Genomic DNA, 23274 nt, shown 5'->3' on the forward strand with positions numbered 1-23274 from the left:
TATAATCAAATTGTCCCGATATTACACACACACACACACACACACACACACACACACACACACGTGCGCCGCCTCGACTCAAAACAATGACTCCCACAGCGCTGCCATTTTTCGACGCCATGTCGCGCGTGTGCAGATGGCGGGCGCGCTCGGGCCCGTCCTCCATTCACTTTGAGCAGGGCAAAGCGTAATGAGGCCACCGCGGCCATCTGCACAGTATGGTGCGTAGCCATTAGTATTAGCGCCATGTTTGCTCACACATGCTTCAGCTATCTTGTCACATAATCATGTTCTGATGCAGTGTTTTGATATTATTTGGAGAAAATGCAGCAATTGTAAAAAAGTCAGAGGCGGAGCTAGACTTTTATACTGGGGGCCGGGGGGGCCATGGGATGTCCATGTAAGGCTATCTCAGGGGGTCCGCAAAACAAAATATATATTGAATATACACACACACACACACACACACACACACACACACACACACACACGCCTGAAAGATTGCCAACACTAGTTACAAATATGCAGACAATCAGTCAATTAATATGAATAACCAAGGATAATGTTTATAAAGAATAATAATAATAATCATAAAATACTTTAAGATTTGTAATTTATGTTGTTCCTCTTTACAAACCACTCATTTATCTTGCCCCCCCCACCCCAATCTTTTAATTTTCTGCGCACCTTCGAAAGACAGTTGACTTTTGTTACTTGCACCATTTGCAGTCACACAATGTCATAAAATCTCCACTGTCAGCCAAAATAAATATCAGGGAAAATAGTCCCATGTAAATGGTTAATTTATTATTCAAACTTTTCAGCTTGAGGATAACAACCAGGGATGGGGAAGCGGTGGCAGGCCGCACTTTGTGTGGCCCTTTGATTAACCCATGTCCCGGCCCCCCAAATTTTCCAAACCCCCAAAATTCTTCTGAAAATGCGAATAAACATTAAATATAAGTTACCTATGGAGAAGACAGGGAAATGTGGAAACACATTTCTTCCCCTCAACCACCCCGCTCTTGCCCTTTCCCCTCCCCACATGCATACGTCAGGGTCTCGCACCGCCCCCGTGACTCTCTGCTGTGTTTAAATGTTAGTGGTGATGTGATGCAACTCTTTCAGCTTCTCCATCTGCACTTCCACCTCCACCTACCTGCTCCTCCGTCTGCATCCCGCCATCCTTTCTCGCCGTGTCGTCAGTCGGGGCCAGGCTGTGTCGCCCTGTCTGAAGGCAGCCTGCTTAGCAGCTCTTGTGTTGTAAATGTCTTACAAATGAACTTAGGAAGCTCCTGTTGGGTTCTTGAAAACGCGTGTCGGGACATCGGGTGGAAGAGTGAGGAAGATGTCTCGGAGAGCCTCTTGCGTGTGTGTGTTGTCTTTGAACTGCCTCTGGAGATCTCTTCAAGGCTGAGGCCTGTCACTTCCAAAAGACCGACTCTCCGCAGGAGACCAGGCGAGGGAATGCGCATCGCATATTTCACCACCAGTCAGGAGGGCCCGCGTGCCTCACTGACACCACAGTAAATCTCGCCTTCAGAGCGCTACAATGAAAGTGAAGTATAGTGAGAGCGAGGCGCTATACTTGTTACGATGATACACGATTGAAATCAGCAGTGAGGAACCTTTTTCTTCCCAATGGCCCTTTGTGTTACCCGGGCGGACCATACTGCTACCGCCGTGATAAACCAAATAAAAATAAACAAATCACATTTTTTTCCTCGCAGACTAACAACCTTATCATTTCACAATACTGTATACATCAATAATCACATCCAAATATGTATCTAATAAAATTAACCTACACCCGTCACTTTCTGTTGGCGTAAAAAGCAGGATTGACATTCAATAATCATCAGCAAAAACGAGCCTGATACTTTGTTTTCTTCTTCTTTCAGATTTGCATTGTCAAAGAAAATTGTGTGCTGCCATCTAGTGGTTGGCTACAAGCTAGCGCTATGAACTGTACAAAAAAAAGACACTGGACTTTGATTTGTGTTCATCATGCTTCACAACAACAAACAAGATGCATGTTCAATGAAATCAATGTCTAATGATTTTGATGCTTGTTTCAAACCGCTCAGGATGATTAAATTGGAGGCATTTCTACAAACACATTTTTGAACCATATTTATCTAAACATGAAATAATGCAATCGTTTTTAGTTTTCAAATCTTATTTTTTTAATGACTGCTTTTAATGTTTTTTTTTTGTTGTTCTTTTTTTAACAGTATACTTACTGTATATGTGTGTGTGTGTGTGAATGTATGTATGTCGGGGTTTGCTTTCCGAATTTTGTTTTTATCAAACATTGTATCAAAGGCATTTTCTACTGATATCGATCTCCGTGGCTATCACCATACATCTTGATTTTGAATTATCGCCCAGCCCTACAGGATAAGGTCATTTTCCTAATTGAGTCCAAATGTTCCTAGTAAAAACAAACACACCAGAAGTACGGGGCTAACAGTTGCTGAAAGTGCAATGTGTCCTCCGTTCCTGCAGGTGGTGGTACAGGCAGCCAGCAGACCATTCTCCATGAGGAGCAGTAGAAAATGCCGGCTCTGCCAGCACTGCTGCTGTCAATACACTTCCTGTTGTTCCTGCTGCTAGCCAACATGCCGCCACGCTCGCTGTGTCAGACTCCCGTACTCTCTGCCGTCCGCATGGGTGAGTTTCCGCCAATAATCTGTCAATTGGTGTTTTGATGACAGGTGTCATCAATGCTGTGTGACATCCTCTCAAGGAAGTCGGGGTACGTCATTTTTTTTTTTCAAGTCAGTTCTGTTTAATTATTGTTAACTTAGCCATCTTGTACTGAGCCGCCAGGACAGAGATGCGTGTACTACTGTCATACATCGTGCTCAATTCATTAGTCACCCTCTTCGACATCACAGTGTCAGAGCGGGCTCAAAGTGCATTTAGACCGGCGAACTGCAAGATTTCCCCATGCGGATGATGCAGTTGGCCGTGCATGCCACGTGTGCCTCCTCCCTCCCCAAATAGTTGGGTGATGCATTTAGGGGTGGGTTATTAAAATATTTTTAAGATGATAATGATCGGAATTTGTTCAATGAATAGATTTTTACAGTGATTCAGAGGGATCGTCTCACGAAACTAGGGCCCTTTGTGTAAACTTGTCACTGTATAGTACAGTTTAAAATAGTAACGGTGAAACTGAGAATCTCAGGGTGAGTTGTATTTTTTATCATTTGTTTTTGTGCCGGTCCGTCGGAATGTCTTACTTTGAAAACGGTCTATGCCGCAAAATCAGTTGGAGACCATCGTCCTGTGCTGGAAATGTATTGATGTCATTGATAAATCAACTTCGACTTGACTTTCATCACATGGTCGACTGCAAAAAATTTTGAATCTTTCAAGCCCTAACCTGCACCTGTGTAGCATGAGCTTTTGTTTTTCAATCGTTAAAAGTTCTGCAGGAGCGTACTGAAATTCAGCACGTTGAAAATAGGGCCCGGGCAGAGCAATTAGAATCAAATATGCTGCTGCTCGAGCACCGCAAAGCAGCATGTAATTAGTTCACCTTTGACTCGGTCGGCAATACATCATGTTTTGCCATTATTTAAAATTAGTGAGATTCCAGCAAAGACAACAATTGCTCGACTTACCTCGCGATAAGTAATCCAGAAAGGTTCTGAGGAGAAAAAAAAAACGGCCACCCGAGCACTGTTAAGAGAGGCATGTCAGGATTTCACCGTAGACTAAATCTACCTTGTCTTGTCTTTATGTAAAATCAGTCAGCTTCACGCTTTGATAAAAGGGAACAATAGAATTTGTATCGTTGAAAATTGGGTCCTGCCAGACTGCTGGGAGTGAAATTTGTGGCTGCTCGAGCGCTGTAAAAGGTCGTGCAGCGATTTCATTTTTGACTTATATACAACATCTTGTCTTGATTTAAAACCAATACGGTTTGTGTTTTGATAACAATAAAGACATTTGCAAAGCTGAAAATTGGGCCCTGCCATAGCGCCGAGAATGAAATTTGTGGCTGCTCAAGCGCCATAAAAGGTTGTGTCATTATTTCACTTTTGACTTGCTCGCCAATACATCATCTTGTTGTCTCATTTAAAAGCACTTAGCTTTGTGTTTGGATAACAATAAAAACATTTGGAAAGTTGAAAATTGGGTCCTGGCGGTGTTCTGAGAATGAAATATGTGGCTGCTCGAGCCCCATAGAAGAAAAAAAACAACTGAATGGTGAGACTAGCAAAACGGGTTCACTCAGCGTCTTTTGGGGTTCTCAGGACTTAAGCTGCAGCACAGTGGGGTCTTCAATGAGACAAGAGGCATCGTCACTTTGGTGGTTCTAGACTTGTTGGTGAGAGATAATGTGGCAAGCTCGATATCAACTGCTCTTGTAAAAGCAAAATGTCGGCGCAAACAGGAGCAGAGAAGAGAGTTACTTCAGGTCCTCGGTGCTATTTCAGGCGATCAGTATCATTCCTCAATCTGGTTGGGTAAACGCGTCAGTGCCTGAGGCAACGTAAGAGAAAAGAGGCGAACAAAAAACAAATAAAAAAAAAAAAAAACAACAAAAAAGTAAAGTTCAAGCAGGAGGCAATATTGAAAATGGTCCAAAATACAAATTGAGTCTAGACTGGGGATGGCAACATCAAAGTTGGAGGAGGAGGTGGCACAATTTTTCATCAGTGCTACTCGGGGGCCACGTAAAACTTCCTAAACTCATGCAGGACAGAAATGTCACTTTAAATACGGACAAAATACGTCTATGCGTGCAAAATACTTGGTCTTAATATATTTTATTTTGGATAATACAGTTTTCAATACATGGATAAAAGATCTACACCCCCAAACCAATAATAAAAGGGTTTGAAGCAACCAAATAACACATACCTTATAAATATATTTTTTCCAGTCCTCATAAAAATGACCATTCAAGGACGCACAAAATTGTTGAACAACCACAAGAACAACAACAAAAAACATTCGGTGCAAAACCTTTTGCATGTTTTCCACAAAAATCATCTCACTCGAAATTGAAATATTAATGATATACTATGTTTGTCATAAATGGCATTCCAAACCCTCCAAAAGAAAAAAAATAAAATAAAAATTAGACCTAGTCATGTCTTAATATCGGGAAAGTGAAAGTGCAATCACTGCCATCTAATGGTGATTGATGGTATTGCCACTTAAAGGGAGCATATCATGCTAACGTTTTGAGCTTTGAGCCATGTTAAAATGCTAACACCAAAAGCATCCCACGAAAATGGAATCTTCTTCCATTTCCTCTGTAAGCAACAGATACACACACACACACACACACACACACACACACACACACACACACACACACACAGTATGTGTGCGTCATTAAATAAAAGCACAACACAAAGAATTTGAGTGAAGCTGTTCTTGACTGTCTCTCCAGCGGCCATTTTGGATGACCAGTCTGTGTGTGGGCGCGGCGAGCGTCTGGCGCTGTCACTGGCCAGGGAAAACATCAACAGCCTGATGGAGGTCCCGGCCCGAACTCGAGTGGAGGTGGACATCTACGAGCTACAGAAAGATTCCCAGTATGACACCACTGACACGAGTGAGTGAGGCTCTCATTCATGTGCAGAAATGCTGAAAATCCACAAATATGGCTTGTAACTTGCATGAAAGGATTATTTTTGGGGCGGGTAGAGCGCCATAAGGTGACTTGGTTGGGAGCACGTTGGACTTGACGCCATCATTTGAAGTCAGTCACGTTTGTGCTTTGCTACAGAACAATAAGCGCTGAATTTACCTTCAGCTAAAGTAAGAATCCATAAAGACTAAATAATTCCGCCTTCAACCACATTGATGCTATTTTGCGTCATGATTCAAAATGATTTAAATCCTTACGTTTCTTGCTGTGTGACCTGACCTGAAGGCGATAAGGCAGCTGGGGCTTTGCAAAATGCTTAAAAAAAAATAAACTCCTTATTACTCCTGCCTTTTTTACTGCAGCCGCTTCCACTCTTTCTTAAAAAAAAAAAAAAAAAAAGGCTGAACATTACACTGGGAGCATTAAAAGTGTTCGAGCTTTTTTTTTTCCTTTTATGACTTCATGCTAATGAGTTTACATGTTCATTGGAGAGTGCCAATGACCCACCAAGGCGGTCTCATTAAGAGCTGTGGTCCAGTGGCCTGCAGGAACAGCTGCTTGTGTCCACCACTGCGCCCAATAAAAAAACATAACAATAAGAATAAGAAATAAATAAATAACCTTGATCCTGCGAATGCAAACTAAGGAACCAGTTCAGGACTGAGACTCCCTCGCTCCGATTTGGATACTGGAGGTCTGTGACGCTGCCTGCCATCAGCCGCTGGCAAAATGTCCAGTTGTCCATGAGAAGGCGAGTGTACTTGTGCGACTTTGTGTTGGTGTGTTTGTGTTTGTGTGTCCTTGACCGATGGGCAGGAGACTCTGACAAGCTTGTTTGCTCAAAGCCATTTTTTTTTTTTTTTTGGTTGGGTCTTTGGATCAGAGAGCTTGTCGTCTTACAGCTACAGCTGTCTGTGGAGCACACACAAACACACACACACACACACACACACACACACACACACACACACACACACGCGCGCAAACATGCGCGCAAAAACATGCTCCCAAATCCAGGACACGCAGACAAAAAGCATTCCTCTGCATCACTATGTGATACACAGACATGCGTTAGCCGTGTCTTAGCACGGACTGATGAATGCCGAGGCTTTTCGAGAGACTTTTAGCACCCTTTCAAGCTTTATGCTTCTTCAGAGAGCCCCTTTGGGTGTGGCATGATTCAAATCAAGCAATGCTTCCGGAGAATAACAAACTCACAACTGGTGTGTTTTTTTTTTTCTTTTTTTTCTTTGAGGTCAGCACACATTTAACCTCAACCTCCAAACTCATCACATTGATTGCATTCTTGGTTGGCTGACTCCTGAGTCTGATAAGCTCTTGAAGAAGTCATTAGCAGAGGGTTCACCTATTTTTGCTGTCCACCCTGCTATGACTGTTTACATGCGAGTTCAACATGGAAACAAACTGTCATTGTTTTTTTTTTTTAAATAAATCAGGACAATTTGTCTTGGATTGATTTTTTTCTTTCATTTTTTTGTTTTGCTCTTGACTACTTCTCCCTGCCCGATCTTAGACAACGGAGGTCAGAAAGCTAATCTGTTTTGGATGTGAAGGCTGTTTTCATCTGTAAAGCGGATGCAGAATTGCGTCGCATGCTCGACATCTGCTATTTAAGGCCAACGGCCAGCGGCACTTGTTTGGCATTTTATTTGCGCATGTCGGCGTTTCTTTGAATTGGGTTTGTCAGGTGGACGTGTGAGCGAGTGTGTTCCTGCAATCGATCGATGGGCACAGCGCGTGCTGCTCAATACGTTTTTTTTTCTTCGTTGCCAATTCTACCACTCGCCATGCCGGGAAAACGGGGCAGAGCGCCGACGCGGAAGGAGCTGTCAAGGCCAAACATGTAGGGTCCTTATTTTGAACCGCACGGAGTTGATGTTATTTAATTGCGAACAGGACCAGAGCTCATTTATTAAGAGGGAAGCATTTAATTTTGCAAATATATGCTAGAAGGTAAGAAATTGTAGTAGGTCATGACAAGACAAGTATATGCCTGCTTTGGGTAGACTTCAATGATCCACTGACTATTTCGAATACCGGGCATTTCTGGAGAATAAAGCCTTTGGTTTATTCGTTTGTCACCTACTCAGGACAAATTAAAAACCTCCCTTTTCCCATGAGTGGGCAAGGGAGCTTGTTTACACAACGACAGAGAACGGGGGTGGGGTGTGTGGGGTGTCTTAGGGGTGCAGTGTTTATCAACAGGTAGGATATATATTTTTTTTTTAATATAATAAGAATGCATTTGCTGCAACATCCACTTAACACCAATAAACACCGCCATTAAAGCGATACTTCCTTTTCCCGTGAGTGGCCAAGAGACTTCATTTATTCAACCAAAGTCCTCCCTTCCTAGCCAAGGGAGTTTATCTACTCACTCGCAGAGAGTGCCATTTTTCTATGAGGTGTTTATTTCAACAAAAGTATTTTTCCAAATAAAACACTTTTGTCGCATCCTCCAATTGAAAATAATCCCCCCCCCACCCCTCCCAAAAAAATGGAGGCATGGTATCTGTTAAGATGGAGGCAGTTATTTGAGGAAATACATTATTTCTTGTGACGTGACATCTGACAGATTGGTTTTAACTTTGGTGTGAGCATATTGGCAGGTGTTAATGTTTTACCCCTCTCATTTAAATAGAGTGGCCTTTATTTCAATACATTTTAAAGAGTGTACTGTATATTTAAAAAAAATCCATGAGTAAATGAAACGTTGACACTGTATCACATATTAGAAAAATATATAAATTAAGGCAAACTGTGTTTGTTTTTTTTCTGACAGATTTTTACACCCCCCCAATCATCATTCTGGCAGGTGCTCATATTCTCCCCCTCTCATTGAGCTAAATAAGTTAAAAGGCAAGAGGAGTGGGGGGGACATGTAAATTTTTTTTTGTTTAGAAATTAGTTCGCGTAATATTATTGCATATTTAGAAATATTTTTCCATGAGTGAATGACACTTTAAAACATACGTGTCAAACTCAAGGCTCGGGGGCCAGATCTGGCCCGCCAAATCATTTTATGTGGTCCCCTGAAAGAAAATCATGTGTCAACTGGCATGATCCTTGCTAAAAAAAAAATGACTGAAAATGTCAAATTGTCATGTGAAATAAATAACGTTGAAATTTTGCAATTATTTTGTTACCTTTACAAGTAATAATGCGATAATGCAATAATCATTTTTGTGGTTTCACTGTCATAACGACCCTCCGAGGGAAGACGTCACTCAAAAGTGGCCCGCGACAAAAATGAGTTTGACACCCTTGCTTTTAAACAACGTATTACGAAAAGATATTAACCGAGGCAGGATGTCTATTGAAACCATTATTTGAGTAAATTTGCCATATTTTGATTCACATCCCAGAAGAAATGAGGAATTCATTGTTTCACTTGGGCTCCGTCCTTCTTTAATGTTGCCTCTCTCATGTCTCCAAATGAATGGGTCCATTGTTGATGAGGTACCTCTCGGTGAAAGAGGCTTTGTAGGATGCAGCTCTTGCGTTGGATCTCATTACTGGTGTGCACGATCCGTGTATTTTTCTTGAGTTGTTAGAGATTTTAAAATGGAAATCATCTCAAGCAGCAGCAGCAACAGCAGGCAACACTTTGGCTCCTGTTGCCCTCGGAGGCAACCCTCCTCTCAAATAAGTCACATTAGAGCCGGTCGGATTTCATTGCTCCACTGGGATCAAGGGGATGAACTAAACTACTGAAACTCTGCCTGAATGTAGTATTTGCCTATGTCATTTATGTGTCCCCCCACCCCCACCTTTTTCCCCCCCAGTGTGTCAGATTCTACCCAAAGGTGTTGTTTCGGTGATAGGCCCTGCGTCCAGCCCCGCCTCTGGCTCCACTGTTAGTCACATATGTGGCGAGAAAGAGGTGAGTGAGTTTGTCACGTTGCGTACATGGCCGATGGGGTGACATTTTGGAATGAGCTGAAAGTGCACGTCGCCATTTACAGGTGGACTTGTCTCAACTTTTGAATGGCCACCATAACTTTCTCTTCTCTAACAAGGCGCTGAATGGCAAAATTCACAACAGGTGTTTGATGCAAAAAAAAAAAAAAATAGAGAGGTCCACCTCTGGGCCTTTCTGTGACTCTTCCGGTGAACTTTTTTACATGTGTTTTGTTCATTTTCACCTCTGTGAAAATGAACAAAGTTCCTTCCGGTTTCGGCCTGATTATTTTGATCGAACTGCTCAAATGGAGCATTTTCATTTGGTTTGGGCTTCTAACCCAACGGAAACAGAATATAAGATTCCAAACACCTGTTGTGAGATTTGCAGTTGAGCTATGTCATGGGACTTCAAAAGTTAAGTTTGCTTGTAAAAGTTCTTGTGCGTTTTAGGTTCAACCTGAAACTTCACCATGAGGGTCTATTATCGTTTTTTTTTTTTTGTTTTTTTTTTTTTTTTACTGCCTTGGCTCTTGAATGGGTCTTCGTGATTATTGGCATCAGTTGCTGTAAGTTCCTCCTTGCAGATCCCACATGTGAAGATCGGTCCGGAGGAGACACCCCGCCTGCCGTACCTTCGCTTTGCCTCTGTCACCTTGTACCCCAGCAACGAGGACCTGAGCCTGGCAATCGGGGCTATCCTGCGCTCCTTCAGCTACCCCTCGGCCAGCCTTGTCTGTGCCAAAGCCGAATGTGAGTCATATGCTGAAAATAAATAATGATTCTATTTTATTCTATTCTATTCTTCCCACCTCCTTTAACATTTCTTGACCAATTCAAACCATTTCCAATTCCAAAAATTCAAAGTTGTTTCACATTTAATTCTGTGCGATTTCAATTCACCCTCAGCTTTTCAAAACTCACACATAATTTCCTCAGGAATTCAGTTGTCTCGTTGATTGTACAGTCAGAAAAAAAATTACCTTCAAACCCATAATTAGTTATAGCAAAGCAAGGCAGCTTTATTTTTGTAGCACAATTCATCGAAAGGGACACAAGGCAATTCGTACCTCACACAAGCAAAGCCCCAAGGCCTAAAAGCAGCTCATGACAAGTCAAAAGCATACCAGAGGAAGTAAAAGTAGACCGAGTAGTAACAAAAGTATTCAAAGAACCCAAATTGACAACATTTATACACATTAAAACCTTTAAAAGTAAATATATTAAACTAGGTTTCAAGTAACACTGACAAATAAGTCATGCCACCAACGTCGCAGCTAGGCTAATGTCACTTTACATATCATGCTAATGCTAGCTACTACGTATTGCTAGCACTGCTATTTTGTTGAAACCAGCTACATAATTCATCGTTTTGTTCCAGAACGTTAACATGCTATTTAAAACTGTCTGGTCAGGTATATGATGGCAGAAGTGTCTCTAGAATCGATTATTTAGCTAGCAGGCCACACTTGGTCTGCCATACTTTCGTACTGTTGTGTTGTTAATGCTGTAAGTGATTGATTCTTAAAACGTGTGTATTTTTAACTGCTTTTTGCAGTTTGGACAGCGATCATAAAGTTGTACTCATGCTGCAGGCTTCCCCCACCCCCCTGCCCCTTCTTTTATTTATTATGCTTGTGCGCACATCCTCCTGGGAGGCTAGTCAGGCTGCGCTCATCCAATAATAAAAATGATGTTGGAATGCTTTGCATTTTTTTTTGGAAGGGAAAAATGACGAAGCTCTCAGGCAGCGCCGGGGAATTAATTATAAAGCCATATTTTCCTTTTAGAAAGAGCACATTATTGATTGATTATGCAGTGGGTTATTGGGAGGCAGAAGAATTCAAGGAGGGACGGCGCGCGGCGCGGGGGTGGCCACGGAAGTCTGGAGAGGCCTCGTGAAAAGCACAAACAAAAGCGTCACACAGAGCCGATCGTTATCCTCGGGCTTGAATGGAGGGAGCCCACGAGGCCTCCCCGCGGCGTTTTCGGATTCCTTATCCGACCCGTCGCTTCATTGACTTCCGAAAGCTTTTCTCCAGGCTTCAGATCTTCGGATGATGGCGGATGGGTTCCAAACCGAATAGGAGTGCGGAAGTTTACCGCTTGCGATAAAAGTCACGTAAAATAGAACGAGGGCAGCACAGACGCATGGCGGTCGACACGTTGGCCTCTCACTTCGGAGGTTCTGGGTTCGAGTCTCTGTTTGAATGTTCTCTCCGTGCTGATAATAGTACAAATGTGAAAATATTCCAGTAATTTGTATTTTTGTAAAATTGTTCACTTTAACAACCCATGTCTGCTAATTTTATTTTCTTATTTATAAATCATTTATTTGTTATTATTTAGTCAATGATATGATTTAAAAAAATATTCTGCAACCTTTTTACAGCTTATGTAAAATTGTTGATTTTGCCAAAAAATAAATAAAATGTTTTATATTTTGTTCTTCAATATATATATAATTATAATTGTAATTAGCCAATGTTTTATATTGTAATGCAATGGTAAAGATGTTTAGATACCAATATTGGTTATATTATGGGGCCAATTATACAGTAAAATAAAAAACGTTTTGTCAATGTACTGCTGTATTTTCTGTCAAATATATGATCTTAATCTTATTCATTATTATTATTAATCAGTTTATTTTAATTATTTCCATTTTTTTAAAAATGATATCTGTTGACCTTATTTTCAAATGAGATGATGAAAAGTGAATACATTTGAATTTGAAACTTTTAAGACCAAAAAAAAAAAAAAAAAGCATCAGTAAATTCTTGGATGAAAGACTGGAGCAGGCCGTACATGACCCGCGGGCCCTAGTTTGCCCACCCCGGCCTTATCGACTCACTAAACTGAGGTCTTTCGCTCCTTTCCCTCATTTCGGGACGCATTGCAGATAATTTTTTTTTTTTTTTAATCAAATAACAACTACATGCCGATACATTGAATGTGCTGATATTGCCAGCCCTTTTCTACCATTTTTGTACCCCCCCCCTCCCCGAGCCCCCTCCACAAGGTTATCACACTGCAAGACGGTGACCCACTTGGCTGCGCTATCTTATCGCCATGGCGCCAGTTGCCATGGCTGCGGGAAAGGTGCTAACTGCCATTCAGCCAGCTTATTGCACGTTCACACAACCGCCGCGTGGGCTAACGTGCGCGTTCATTGTCCTGCTGCGTGCTGCACTGTTCATTTATTTGTTTGCTAGGTTCCTTGCTCACTTTGCGTCCGGACGCGCGTGCGCACACACACGCGCACATGCAATCCAGACAACATCTTGTTTTCATCCTGTTGTGGTCAGGCTCCAGTTCGCCCTCATGAGGATGAGCGTCGGAGAAAATGGAAAATACACGCGGAGTGGCATGTTGGCTTGCAGTCGAATGTTCTGGGTTCGAACGGGTTTCTTGTAGCAAAGACAGAGATGCACGTTAGGTTTATTCAAGGCTGTAAATTGGCCGCAGATTTGAATGTGGGTGCTGGTCAACATCCGTCTTGCCCAAGGTTCCTTTCTGCTGAGATGGCGGTCAGCCAAATGGCTGTTTTCGGTGTGTGCGTGTGTGTGTGTGTGCGTGCGTGTGTCTGTTCTTTACGTTCAGTGTGGTGTGTCACTTTGGATGAAAGTGTCATTGGCCGTTTGTTAGGCTGCCTTTTGAGTCGTTTGAGCTGCAAGGGGCGGTGCTCCTTTTTTTGGCAGGCGGCTGTTATAAACGCAGACGGCGACCATGAATCGTCCTCGCGAGCGTCTTCAAATGAGGCCAAGAACGCAGCTGACATTGTGCTGACGACTTGACATGTGTCAATTCAACTGTTCCTCTTCCATGTTGACCGGCACTTTTTTTGGTTGTTGTCATTTCTTGTTCTATGGTTAGCATCACATTTGTCCTCTTTGCTATTCTTCGATTGCCTGTCTTGCTCTATGCTTATCATATTTTCCTTGTTTTTTCCCCCCTTTTTTCAATTCCTGTTCTATGGTCACCATCACGTTTCCCTCCCCCCCCCTCACCATTTCCTCTTCTGCGGGCGTCATCACATTTTTACCATTCACTATTTCCTGCTTCACGCTTATCACATTTCCCTTTTTTGCCATTTCCTGTTCCATGGATATCATCACATTTCCTGTTCCCATGTCCTGTTTTATGGTTGCCATCATATTTTCCTCTGCCAATTGCCTGTTCTGTGGTGATACTCACATTTTTCCTCCGCTCACTTCCTGTTCTATGGTTGTGATTACTGTATATTGTCCCATTCTCTGTCATTGGCTTTCGTGAACTGTTTCTTTTTTTCCTTTTGGTCATCACTGATGCATATTTTTTTTGTTCTATGGTTATCATCTCATCATCCGTCGTACCCATCCCAGTACCCATTACAGTCATTTAAGCCTTTGTGCTCCTTTTTAACATCCTCGCCCCCAGGCAGGAATTAATCCTAGCGCGCTCCGTCAAATGTGAGCGAGAGCCCTCTCCTATTTTCGGGTCATTTCCGACGCATCTTTTCTCTCGCTGTGGCCGGCTAACGACGCGCTATCGTGAGACTAATTCCATTAAGCAGTCGTCAGCGGATGGATGAGGTTGAGGACGGCGAGAGGGCAAGGTGTTGAATGCAGAAAAAAAAAAGAAAGATAAAAAAAAAAAGAAAAGAAAGAGGCTGAAAGACAGCCGAAAAAAATATGTGACACAAGCAGGGTGAAGGAAGAGAAGAGGCTGTAAAGTGCATTGATTTTTCTCCCCTCCGTGCTCAAACTAATTAAAGTTTTGGCGTGCTTCAGTGATTACCCCTCTGCTTACAGAGGCTTTCTCCCGCTGAAGGGCTGTATCCACTACCTCTCCATCCAGATGCATGATGGCGCCGCCCCTCCGCCTCTGCCACTTATTTACATCGCCGGGGGGCGCTTTACTATAGCGTTACAATTAGGCGACGGCAACAGTCGACTTTCCGGTTCAGGCGCATTCCACGCACAGTGTCAAGTGACTTTCGACTGCCACTGGTTATGCTCATTACCCAAAGCAAGAAGTTTGCGTGAAGAGCGGGGGAATCCGCTCAAGTGCATGAATTTCTGTCTTTCGGCTCCTTTCTTGTAGTCGCTTTTCGTTTTCCAATTTGTCTTTCCAAAATAATAGTCACAACGGCGCTCAGAGAAATGGAAAGTGTAATTGAGCTGTGACACAAACAGTGAATTGCAGCGGGCCGAAAGGCCTCCTCCAAGATAAACTACAGTATTGGGTTTTTTTTTTCCTCCTGTTGGAAATAATAGAAATGGTAACTGCTGCCATCATATAAACTGTGTTCTCTGTACAGACGACATTCAAGCCGAGTGCTCATTTGCGCTTGATTGAATCCGATGGAATTGTACTGATGCGGTGCAGCATATCATCGAAACGTGCATGAAACTATGCCGCACTGTAGGTTTGAAGCCGTTTGGCAGATAATGAACAATTGGACAAATAAAGAGGCTCTGAGATGATTCCTGCCAGTGAAGATTACTGTCAAATCAAACGTGAATACAATTCCACTTTGTGTATTTAAAAACACCACACAAATTTGCCTTCTGGTCGCTTAACGAGACGCGAACGAGACACCATGCAAAAACGCCATAGACAGACCATTGATAGTCACGTTGTTACGGCCATTTACGCAATGGATAGTTGAGCACTGACGGTGCGGCATGCACAAAGACAGTAAAACTATATTCACAGGCAAATATTTTCTTCTGCTTGAAAAACAAATTATATTGTTGCAAAATAATTTATTCATGAACCAGTGGTTGTACGGAAGCTTTGTAATGTAGACGAAACGTACATGGAAAAAAAAATATTTCAATTTACTTGACAAGGAAGGAAGACCAGAATGAAATGACATGAATTCATAATTCGGAAACAACTAAAAAATGCAAATATTAAAGGGCTTTTGATTTGTTTGGAAAAAAAAACTATCAAGGGCTTTTCTGCCTTTTAATTTTGACATCAAGAGCCCTGTGATTACAGAGCTCTTGATTTTTATGTTTTCAAATGCATATTAAAGTCAAGAGTTCTATAATATATGTCGCGTGAAACTCGCCATTTTTCCTTCCACTTGACCTATTCCTGGCATCCCTGCCGTTGCCACGGCGACCCCAGATCCCTACGGTCACGCTTGGCAACAACAAACAACCACAACAAAACAATGAGCACTCGATCCTCGTCTCAAATAAATCCTTCAAGAGGAATAAAATATTGACTACTTTTCACAACAGCTCGCAAATCTGTTTCCGGCCCTGACACCGACAAATGCTTATTTTCACTGAGCGGGGTTTTAAACACACATAAGCACTCAACCCAGTGATATTTCACCATTTGAACGGTCGCTGCGAGGCAGCCACCAGTCTGCCTGGCGTGCGCTGATAGAGACATTGATATGCAGCCTGACATGCCGTGTCGCTCTGCCTCAGGCCTGCTGAGATTGGAGGAACTGGTGCGGCGCTTCCTCATCTCCCGCGAGACGCTGTCAGTCAGGATGCTGGATGACAACCTGGACCCGACCCCGCTGCTGAAGGAGATCCGCGACGACAAAGTCGCCACCATCATCATCGACGCCAACGCCTCCCTCTCCTACCTCATCCTCAAGAAGGTCAGAGAGTACACACGCGCACCCACACATACAAACACTGTACATTATTGACTCTTTTCATCGCAGGCCTCGCATTTGCACTTCTAAATAGAAACTCGGAGGGAGGGAGGTGGGGACAACACGCTAAAAATGGTATTGTATTCAGGCCAAAGGAATAAAAGTGTTGCTTCGGCGCCATCTCGTGACATCTTGGTCTCAAGGGACGATGTTGAAGGGAGTTGAGGAGCTTGGCGTAATGCTTTGCTGCTATCGCGTGGCATCTTGGTGCCAAAGGACTCTGTTGATGTTGAGACGAGGAGCTTCATGTTGTGTTTTGCCTACATCTGGGGGCGTCTTGGTGTAAAGGAACTATTTTAAAATTGTATGAGGAGCTTCGTTTTAATGCTTTGCCGTCATTTTGTGGCATCTCGGTGCCGACGGACTAAGTTGATGTTGAGGCGAGGAGTTTCATGTTGTGTTTTGCCTACATCTGGTGGCATCTTGGAGCTAAGGAACTATGTTAAAATTGCATGAGGAGCTTCGTGTGATGCTTTGCTGTCATTTTGTGGCATCTGGGTGCCAAGGAACTATGGTGGTATTGAGGTGAGGAGCTTCATATCGTGCTTTGTCTGCCTCTTGTGGCATATTTTGGTGCAAAGCAACTTTGTTGGAATCGTATGAGACTCATGTGTTTGCGTGTTTGTCTCCTCAATGGGAATGCCAGATCATCAAGTGAGCTTATTATCCACAGAATAGTCAAAAGTTTTTAATTCCCTGCAAACTTCCGCGGGCTACACGCTTGCCCCAGTAAGCCGACGGAGGTCTATTTTTACCTTGGCAGGCCCCCTGCGGGGCCCATGTGAGAGACAATAACGACAATGGGACATCCTCGCTTGGACACACAATACTTGCGAGCGGGAAATTGTTCCAGAGCTCCGTGAGGACTCACTCGGGGCGCACAGGAGAGCCGTTGTGCCCTTGGAGAGGCCGTATGTTTCCCGTGATGGAAAAATAATGATTAACATACGCTCCCTATTCCTCATCCTCTCCTGCCTTGTTCGCCAAACATCACTTCCTTTTGCCCTCGATCTCTCCTCTTCTCACCCACCTGTCTCTTTGTTATTGTCTTTTTTTTCTCCCCCTCTTGTGCCGCAGGCGTCAGAGCTGGGGATGACATCACCGTTCTACAAGTACATCCTCACCACCATGGTAAGGGAACAGATTCTTCTTTTTTTTTTTTTTATGCATCCGTCTGTTTTCCATAGCGCTTGTTCTCATTTGATTTACTACTTGGTGACATGAAGCCTGTCTTAGCCTAAAACTGGCTCTTAAAAAAAAGGGGGGGGGGGGGAAATAGTTAAAAACCCTGTAAAGTCAATTTTGAGAATTGTTTATGAATACATGATACATGTTAGAAAGTCATTTGTGATCATGTGCAAACCACCATTTCAATTTTCTTGATTTGCTAAAACTGGACCCAGTGATGCATTTTGTAGTCCGGCATGAGTCGCCCGCTCCTCCGATTTGAAGAACTAGTCGCCTTCATTGGCATCAGGCAGTTATCTGGCGCAACAGTGATGTGCAGTTAACTAGTTAGTCTAGTTATCCTTACACCCCAAAAATGCATCTGGCATGTCCTCTTTAGAGTGCCCTGTTGTCCACAATGAGTGAGTGCATATCAGGCAGAGAAAGATGGTAAATTGAGGACTGGTGAAAAAGAAGAAAAAGGAATAAAAGAAAGTCTTAGACAGGTAACGCGCTAATTGGGGTTGGTATGGATGGCCAATTTAGAGCGCCTCGTTGTCGGCCGCAAATGAACACATCTCACACAGACAAAGGAGCACAGTAAGGCAGGGGCAACATTTCATTTGTCCAACTTGACAGCCAGTATGTAGACTGGGACGTTGCGCTGGTGCGGCTGCTTTAGAGCGCCTGCTTTAGAGTGCCTCATTGTCGCTCTGTGGAAATCTACTCTGTGGAATACAGTCCAGCCACTGGAGGCTCTTAGCAGAATATTTTCACAGATCAATCATGTAATCGTCATAAGATGCTAGGCGACCTGCCGTCATTTTTCCAGGTCATAGTCGAGATGTTTGATTGATGCTTCCTTGGTGAGCGGAATGTAGTGCAGTCAGGGTGTGAATTTTTGTCTATTCTGAAAGCTTATTTAATGTACTTGTTTTGTTAATCATTCAAATGTAGCTGGAGTGTTAACAACACTCTTCTGTGTGGTGTGTCAAAATGAGAAGACTTGTTCGGTTTCACTCTACAGAGACTTTAAAGTCAACTGTAATAGCTCCTGAGAGTATTATTCACGTTATTCATATCACTTCGTGTGACAAGTGCAACACCCTCAGTGCAGTTTTGACATGTACAATTACACAAGTGCAATATTACCATGGTGTTCGCGGGCGCAAAATATCTTCGCATTGCTCACCAGAATCGAACCTGACAGGAGCACGACTGATTGCTCTGGACCAGACCATCGCTCTTCACTTATTATTTCTATTTTTCTACTCGTTTCTTCTGCATTTTGCACATCCTTGCTTGTGCTTCCATTCCAGTTTCGTTTTGCATGACAAGGAGAATAAAAAGGCTAATTCTCTTCTAACTCTGAGACCCTTTACGAGCGCACAAAAAAGGAGAAAGCGATGCAAAGCACGCTGTGGGGGAAAAAGTGCGCGACTCGGGAAAGTGCAGAGGACGGGCCAAGCCACGCTGACGCCTCCCCCCTCCTTTTTAGCATTTCGATTAATGTGTCGCTTCATGCAGCCTTCACTCCGCCGCCGCTTTTCATTCCCTCCCTCGTACGCCCTCCGTACGTGCCTCACATGCTATTTAGATGTTGACGTGCGGCGGCGCGGCACAAACGTCACTATTAAAGAAGCAAAGCTATGACGATTTTACGCCGCCAAGCATCTAAAGATAAACTTCAAAAGGCGGATCTGTTTGAAATGCCGGTTGCTGGTCAACCTCCATTTTTTGGCGATCTGTTCCAGGGTTTGCTAAGCTGTCTAAACGGACACGGGAAAGCTTTTAAGTCACATTTGTAACAGTTGCGGTGGTTTAATATTAATTGAATGAAAGTACCCGGCATCTGCTGAACTTGTATCAACAGTAATTTTATGATCTTAAACTGAAGTTTTCGACCCCAAAAAAATATATTTTTTAAAAGCAAATGGTTCCGAATGTTGATGATGTTTGTTTGATTTCCTCTTAATCTTTCAAATTTGGTTTCCTTAAGTAGTGCAGAGACCAAATCTTTATATTGGCTAATGGGCGAAGTTAGCTAGTGCATATTAGCTTGGCCATCGCGCAACCTCTGCTGGCTTCAATACAGAAGGAGCAATGGAGCGTGTTTTATTGTTTTATTGTTCATTGTTGTATATATGAAACTTAGTCCATGTATACAGCGGTGGTTGTTTGAAAGTGCTCTATAAATACAGTTGAGTTGAGACAGGAATTACTCCTAACCCCCTAGCCTAGCGGCTAACTCTAATTCCTTACCGCTAAACCACAGGTCTCAAACTCTTGGTCCTCAAGGGCCTCTATCCACCCCGGTTTAAATGTTTCCCTCCTCCAACGCACCCGAGTCAAACAATCTGCTCATCAGAAAGCTTTGCAGAAGCCTGAAAACGATCACGATCAATTGAATCTGATGCGTTGAGAGGAGGGAGACATCTTAAAACAGGCAGGACAGCGGCTCTCGCGGCCCGGAGTTCCCTACCCCTGGCTTGACTAATAGCGAAATGAGTACTGTCAGTAAGGTCACACCAATAACACAGCTAGAGATTGTTGAAGAATATAATGACACAGTTTGAGTCAGCAATTGGAGTTGTCGTCTCAGTCAGTTGTCACTCTTCTCCTCTCCTTGTTGTCAAGCCTCTTCTAAGATTAGACGCTGTCACTCGCTCGCGTGCTCGTCACACTTGACTCTGCACTGTTTTACTCCTCCGCTGCCACACGGCGCACTGTCAGCGCCGTCACTTCAAAGTTTTCGCTGGCTTCTCGTAGGACTTCCCTCTCATGAGGCTGGACGACATCGTGGACGAGCAGTCCAACGTGGTGGGCTTCTCCATGTTCAACACCACCCATCCCTTCTACCTGGAGTTCATCCGCAGCCTCAACCTGTCGTGGAACGAGGGCTGTCACCTGTCCTACCCCGGCCCAGCGGTCAGTGAAGCATCAAATGGGTTTGCGCTCGACTGCAGGTTTTCGCAAGTCGGAAAATCAACGGCCTCGCCCTTGAGCTGGCACATATAGACCGGCCTTTCCCGACAATTTCAAGCCAAACACTCCCAACGGTGTTGTGAAGAATATTTTACATTAATAATAATCATTTGTTAAAAAAAAAAAAAAAAACAACGCAATTTATAGCCATTGAAGGCATCTTGTTTCACTCATTCACTGCCATGGACGTTTATATTCGTCAATTGGAATCCAACTGTTTACCGCCACTAGCAAGCATGCTTACAATTCAGCAAAAACAAAAAAAAAAAATCACTCAAAAAGTTTTCAATAAAGATATGCATAGATATCATACCTTATATTGCTATCATAACACTTACCTCAAAATCAGGTTGCTATTTTATTCCAATGTCATTGGTTAAAATGTTAGAAAGGCTTCAATACTTCACAAATACAAACGAGTGGATGATGTCATCTTCTCAAACTCTTTTTCCAAGGTTTTTGAGCCATGAGTGGTGACAGCAATGCAACGATGAGCTCACAAAGCAGTTTTACGGCACGCACTTACCTGAATAGATGACACACTTCATTTCGTACCGAACCATGACAGCAATACTTTTTTTTTTCTTTCAACAAAGCAGCCATATTCAAATGTATCTGATCTAACGATGGTCACTTTTTATGGTTATTAAAAATAATTTAAAAAAAAACATCAAGACCCCAATCTTGAGGCAGCTGGACGACTCCGTCGAGTGGTAGAAGAGGCGAAGTTGTACTTTTCACATTTTTCAAATCCATTGAAAAAAATCATTTACATGGACATTTTAGAACACATAAAAAATGTTTAAGCTCTTTTCAACACGAAGTACGCCTATTCAAATCATACTAATTTCATACTAGTCGAAGTTTCGGCACCCCCAGGCACCATTTTTTATATTCTGACAGTTGGCGCACTCCCTCTTCCTCGCACACACCTGGAAAAAAAGTCCAACCAAAGCTAATGAACAGGCACTGACGGCATTTGCGCTTCACGATGATGCAAACATGCCACGTAATGTCTTTTACTTGGATGTGAAAAAAACTATTGATCTATCCATCTGTATCCCTCCCCCCCTATCTATCCATTTTCTCCCCCTGACCACGTGCCTCTTCCTCCCCGCTCTCCAACCAATTACCGCCCCCACGCACTCCCACTCTTGCCTCTGCAGCTGTCGTCAGCGCTGATGTTTGATGCGGTGCACGTGGTGGTGGGGGCGGTGAGAGAACTCAACCGCAGCCAGGAAATCGGCGTGAAGCCGCTCAGCTGTACCTCGCCTCAGATCTGGCAACACGGGACCAGTCTTATGAACTACCTGCGCATGGTACGCACACGTGCAAACACGCATTCTCGTGACATACACGCGTTGCTTCATGTGGATGACGCCAAAGACCCTCCGCTTGTGGGCATTTTGCCAGATTTGATGGGAAAATCAATGCACCGCACGCCTTCGAACTTCAAAAGTCTTTGAGCTTGCAGCAAAACACAGATAGGACTGCACCAGCTACTTGTACCCGGCGGTTTGAAAGCATGAACTCGGAACCCGTTTAACGATGTCGCCAAACAAAAAAGCAGCACATGAACCATGTCACTGGCAAATTACCGTGTGGAATCTCAGCAGGTTATAGATGAGAAGCGTTCCTGGCATTTTTTTTGCTCCACAATAATGAGTGTGTCCATTTTAAAAAATCTTTTTTTTTTGTTTTTTTTTTTTTTTTTGAGAGGAAAAAGAAAAGGTCTGCCATGTTTGTGGCGTGTTTTCCAGATGGAAAACAGTAATGTCGTACAGTGGTACCTCCACTTATGAAATTAATACATTCTGGAAGAAATTTCTTAACAAGAAAATTTTGTAAGTAGAGACACGTTTTCCATGTAAATGCCCTAATCGGTTCCAAGCATCCCCAAAATTCCGACATAAATGTTTTCTGAAGCATAAAAATGCATCAAAATATGTAACAAATACGTTACAATTAGATTATTGCACAATAATTGAGAGTTATACATAATGTAAAAAACAATGAATAGAGTATAAAGTATAAAAATGATGCTCATTTCACTTTTAACTGCGTTCTCATCATTTTTTTGCCCTCTTTAGTCCATGTTCTCTCTCAAGTTGTTTTGGCCTGGCGTTTTGTAATGAACTGATCCACTTTTTCTGGGTGATTCACTTTTACGTAAATCTATTGGAACGCCTCATGGCCGGAGGGCTGAATGACGAGGACGCTGCATAGACACGCCGATCTATCTACACGCATAGACACATACGGTAGAGCCAATGAGATGCCAGGATGATGCTCGGTAATCCAGCCTGTATTTTTACCTTTCCTATCTTGAAATTTCTTTCGTAACAAGAGTCAATATTTTCCCGTTGAGACGTTTCGTAACTCGAAAATTTCGTATGAAGAGACGTTCGTAAGTAGAGTTACCACTGTACCTAACCTAATTTTTTTTCTCCTATTAAATCCTGGAGAGGACATGTTGCATGCTGTCATGATTATGATGATTTGTGACCACTTGTCTCTTGCTGGCTGATTAATGAGAATGAATGGCAGCTTCATTATCATCCTCATCTCATGTTGCATGTGGCCTCGGCCTCGTGTGTGTGTGTGTGTGTGTGTGTGTGTGTGTGTGTGTGTGTGTGTGTGTGTGTGTGTGTGTGTGTGTGTGTGTGAGAGAGAGAAAATGACGGCGTGTTGTCAAAGCGGCTGGAGCGCCATCCCTCATTGCCTGTCCCCCCCCACCAGCCAGACATCTGTCCATGTTAGTCAACATCACGGTGAGTTCCATCCTCGACATTCCTCATACAATTCACCGGCTTTGAAGTTCATACGCGGGAGGTGCGCCGCTCTATCTTCTCTGGTTACTTGTTTGTCATCGTCGAATCGAAGCTGCCGATCCATGTCCCGGATCCCTCGCTCCATG

At 43.2% G+C, this 23274-nt stretch overlaps 1 protein-coding gene across 2 annotated transcripts in view; it reads left to right on the forward strand.

Moving 5' to 3' along the window:
- Positions 1-23274, forward strand: part of grik5 (glutamate receptor, ionotropic, kainate 5) — a 107580-nt gene that overhangs the window by 60520 nt on the left and 23786 nt on the right. Inside the window, exons 2-9 of one of the 2 annotated variants that reach the window (XM_019896041.1) lie at positions 2509-2673; positions 5417-5581; positions 9424-9521; positions 10126-10291; positions 15970-16148; positions 17283-17336; positions 20142-20300; positions 21524-21676. In XM_019896041.1, the coding sequence (XP_019751600.1) occupies positions 2559-2673; positions 5417-5581; positions 9424-9521; positions 10126-10291; positions 15970-16148; positions 17283-17336; positions 20142-20300; positions 21524-21676 (1089 nt within the window). In that variant the 5' untranslated portion in view covers positions 2509-2558. Of the gene's footprint in view, positions 1-2508; positions 2674-5416; positions 5582-9423; positions 9522-10125; positions 10292-15969; positions 16149-17282; positions 17337-20141; positions 20301-21523; positions 21677-23274 lie in introns of those variants that run through there. The other variant, XM_019896042.1, reaches the window with a different exon arrangement.

Source organism: Hippocampus comes, unplaced genomic scaffold (assembly GCF_001891065.2).
Source record: "Hippocampus comes isolate QL1 unplaced genomic scaffold, H_comes_QL1_v1.1 scaffold55, whole genome shotgun sequence".
Lineage (NCBI taxonomy): Eukaryota > Metazoa > Chordata > Actinopteri > Syngnathiformes > Syngnathidae > Hippocampus > Hippocampus comes.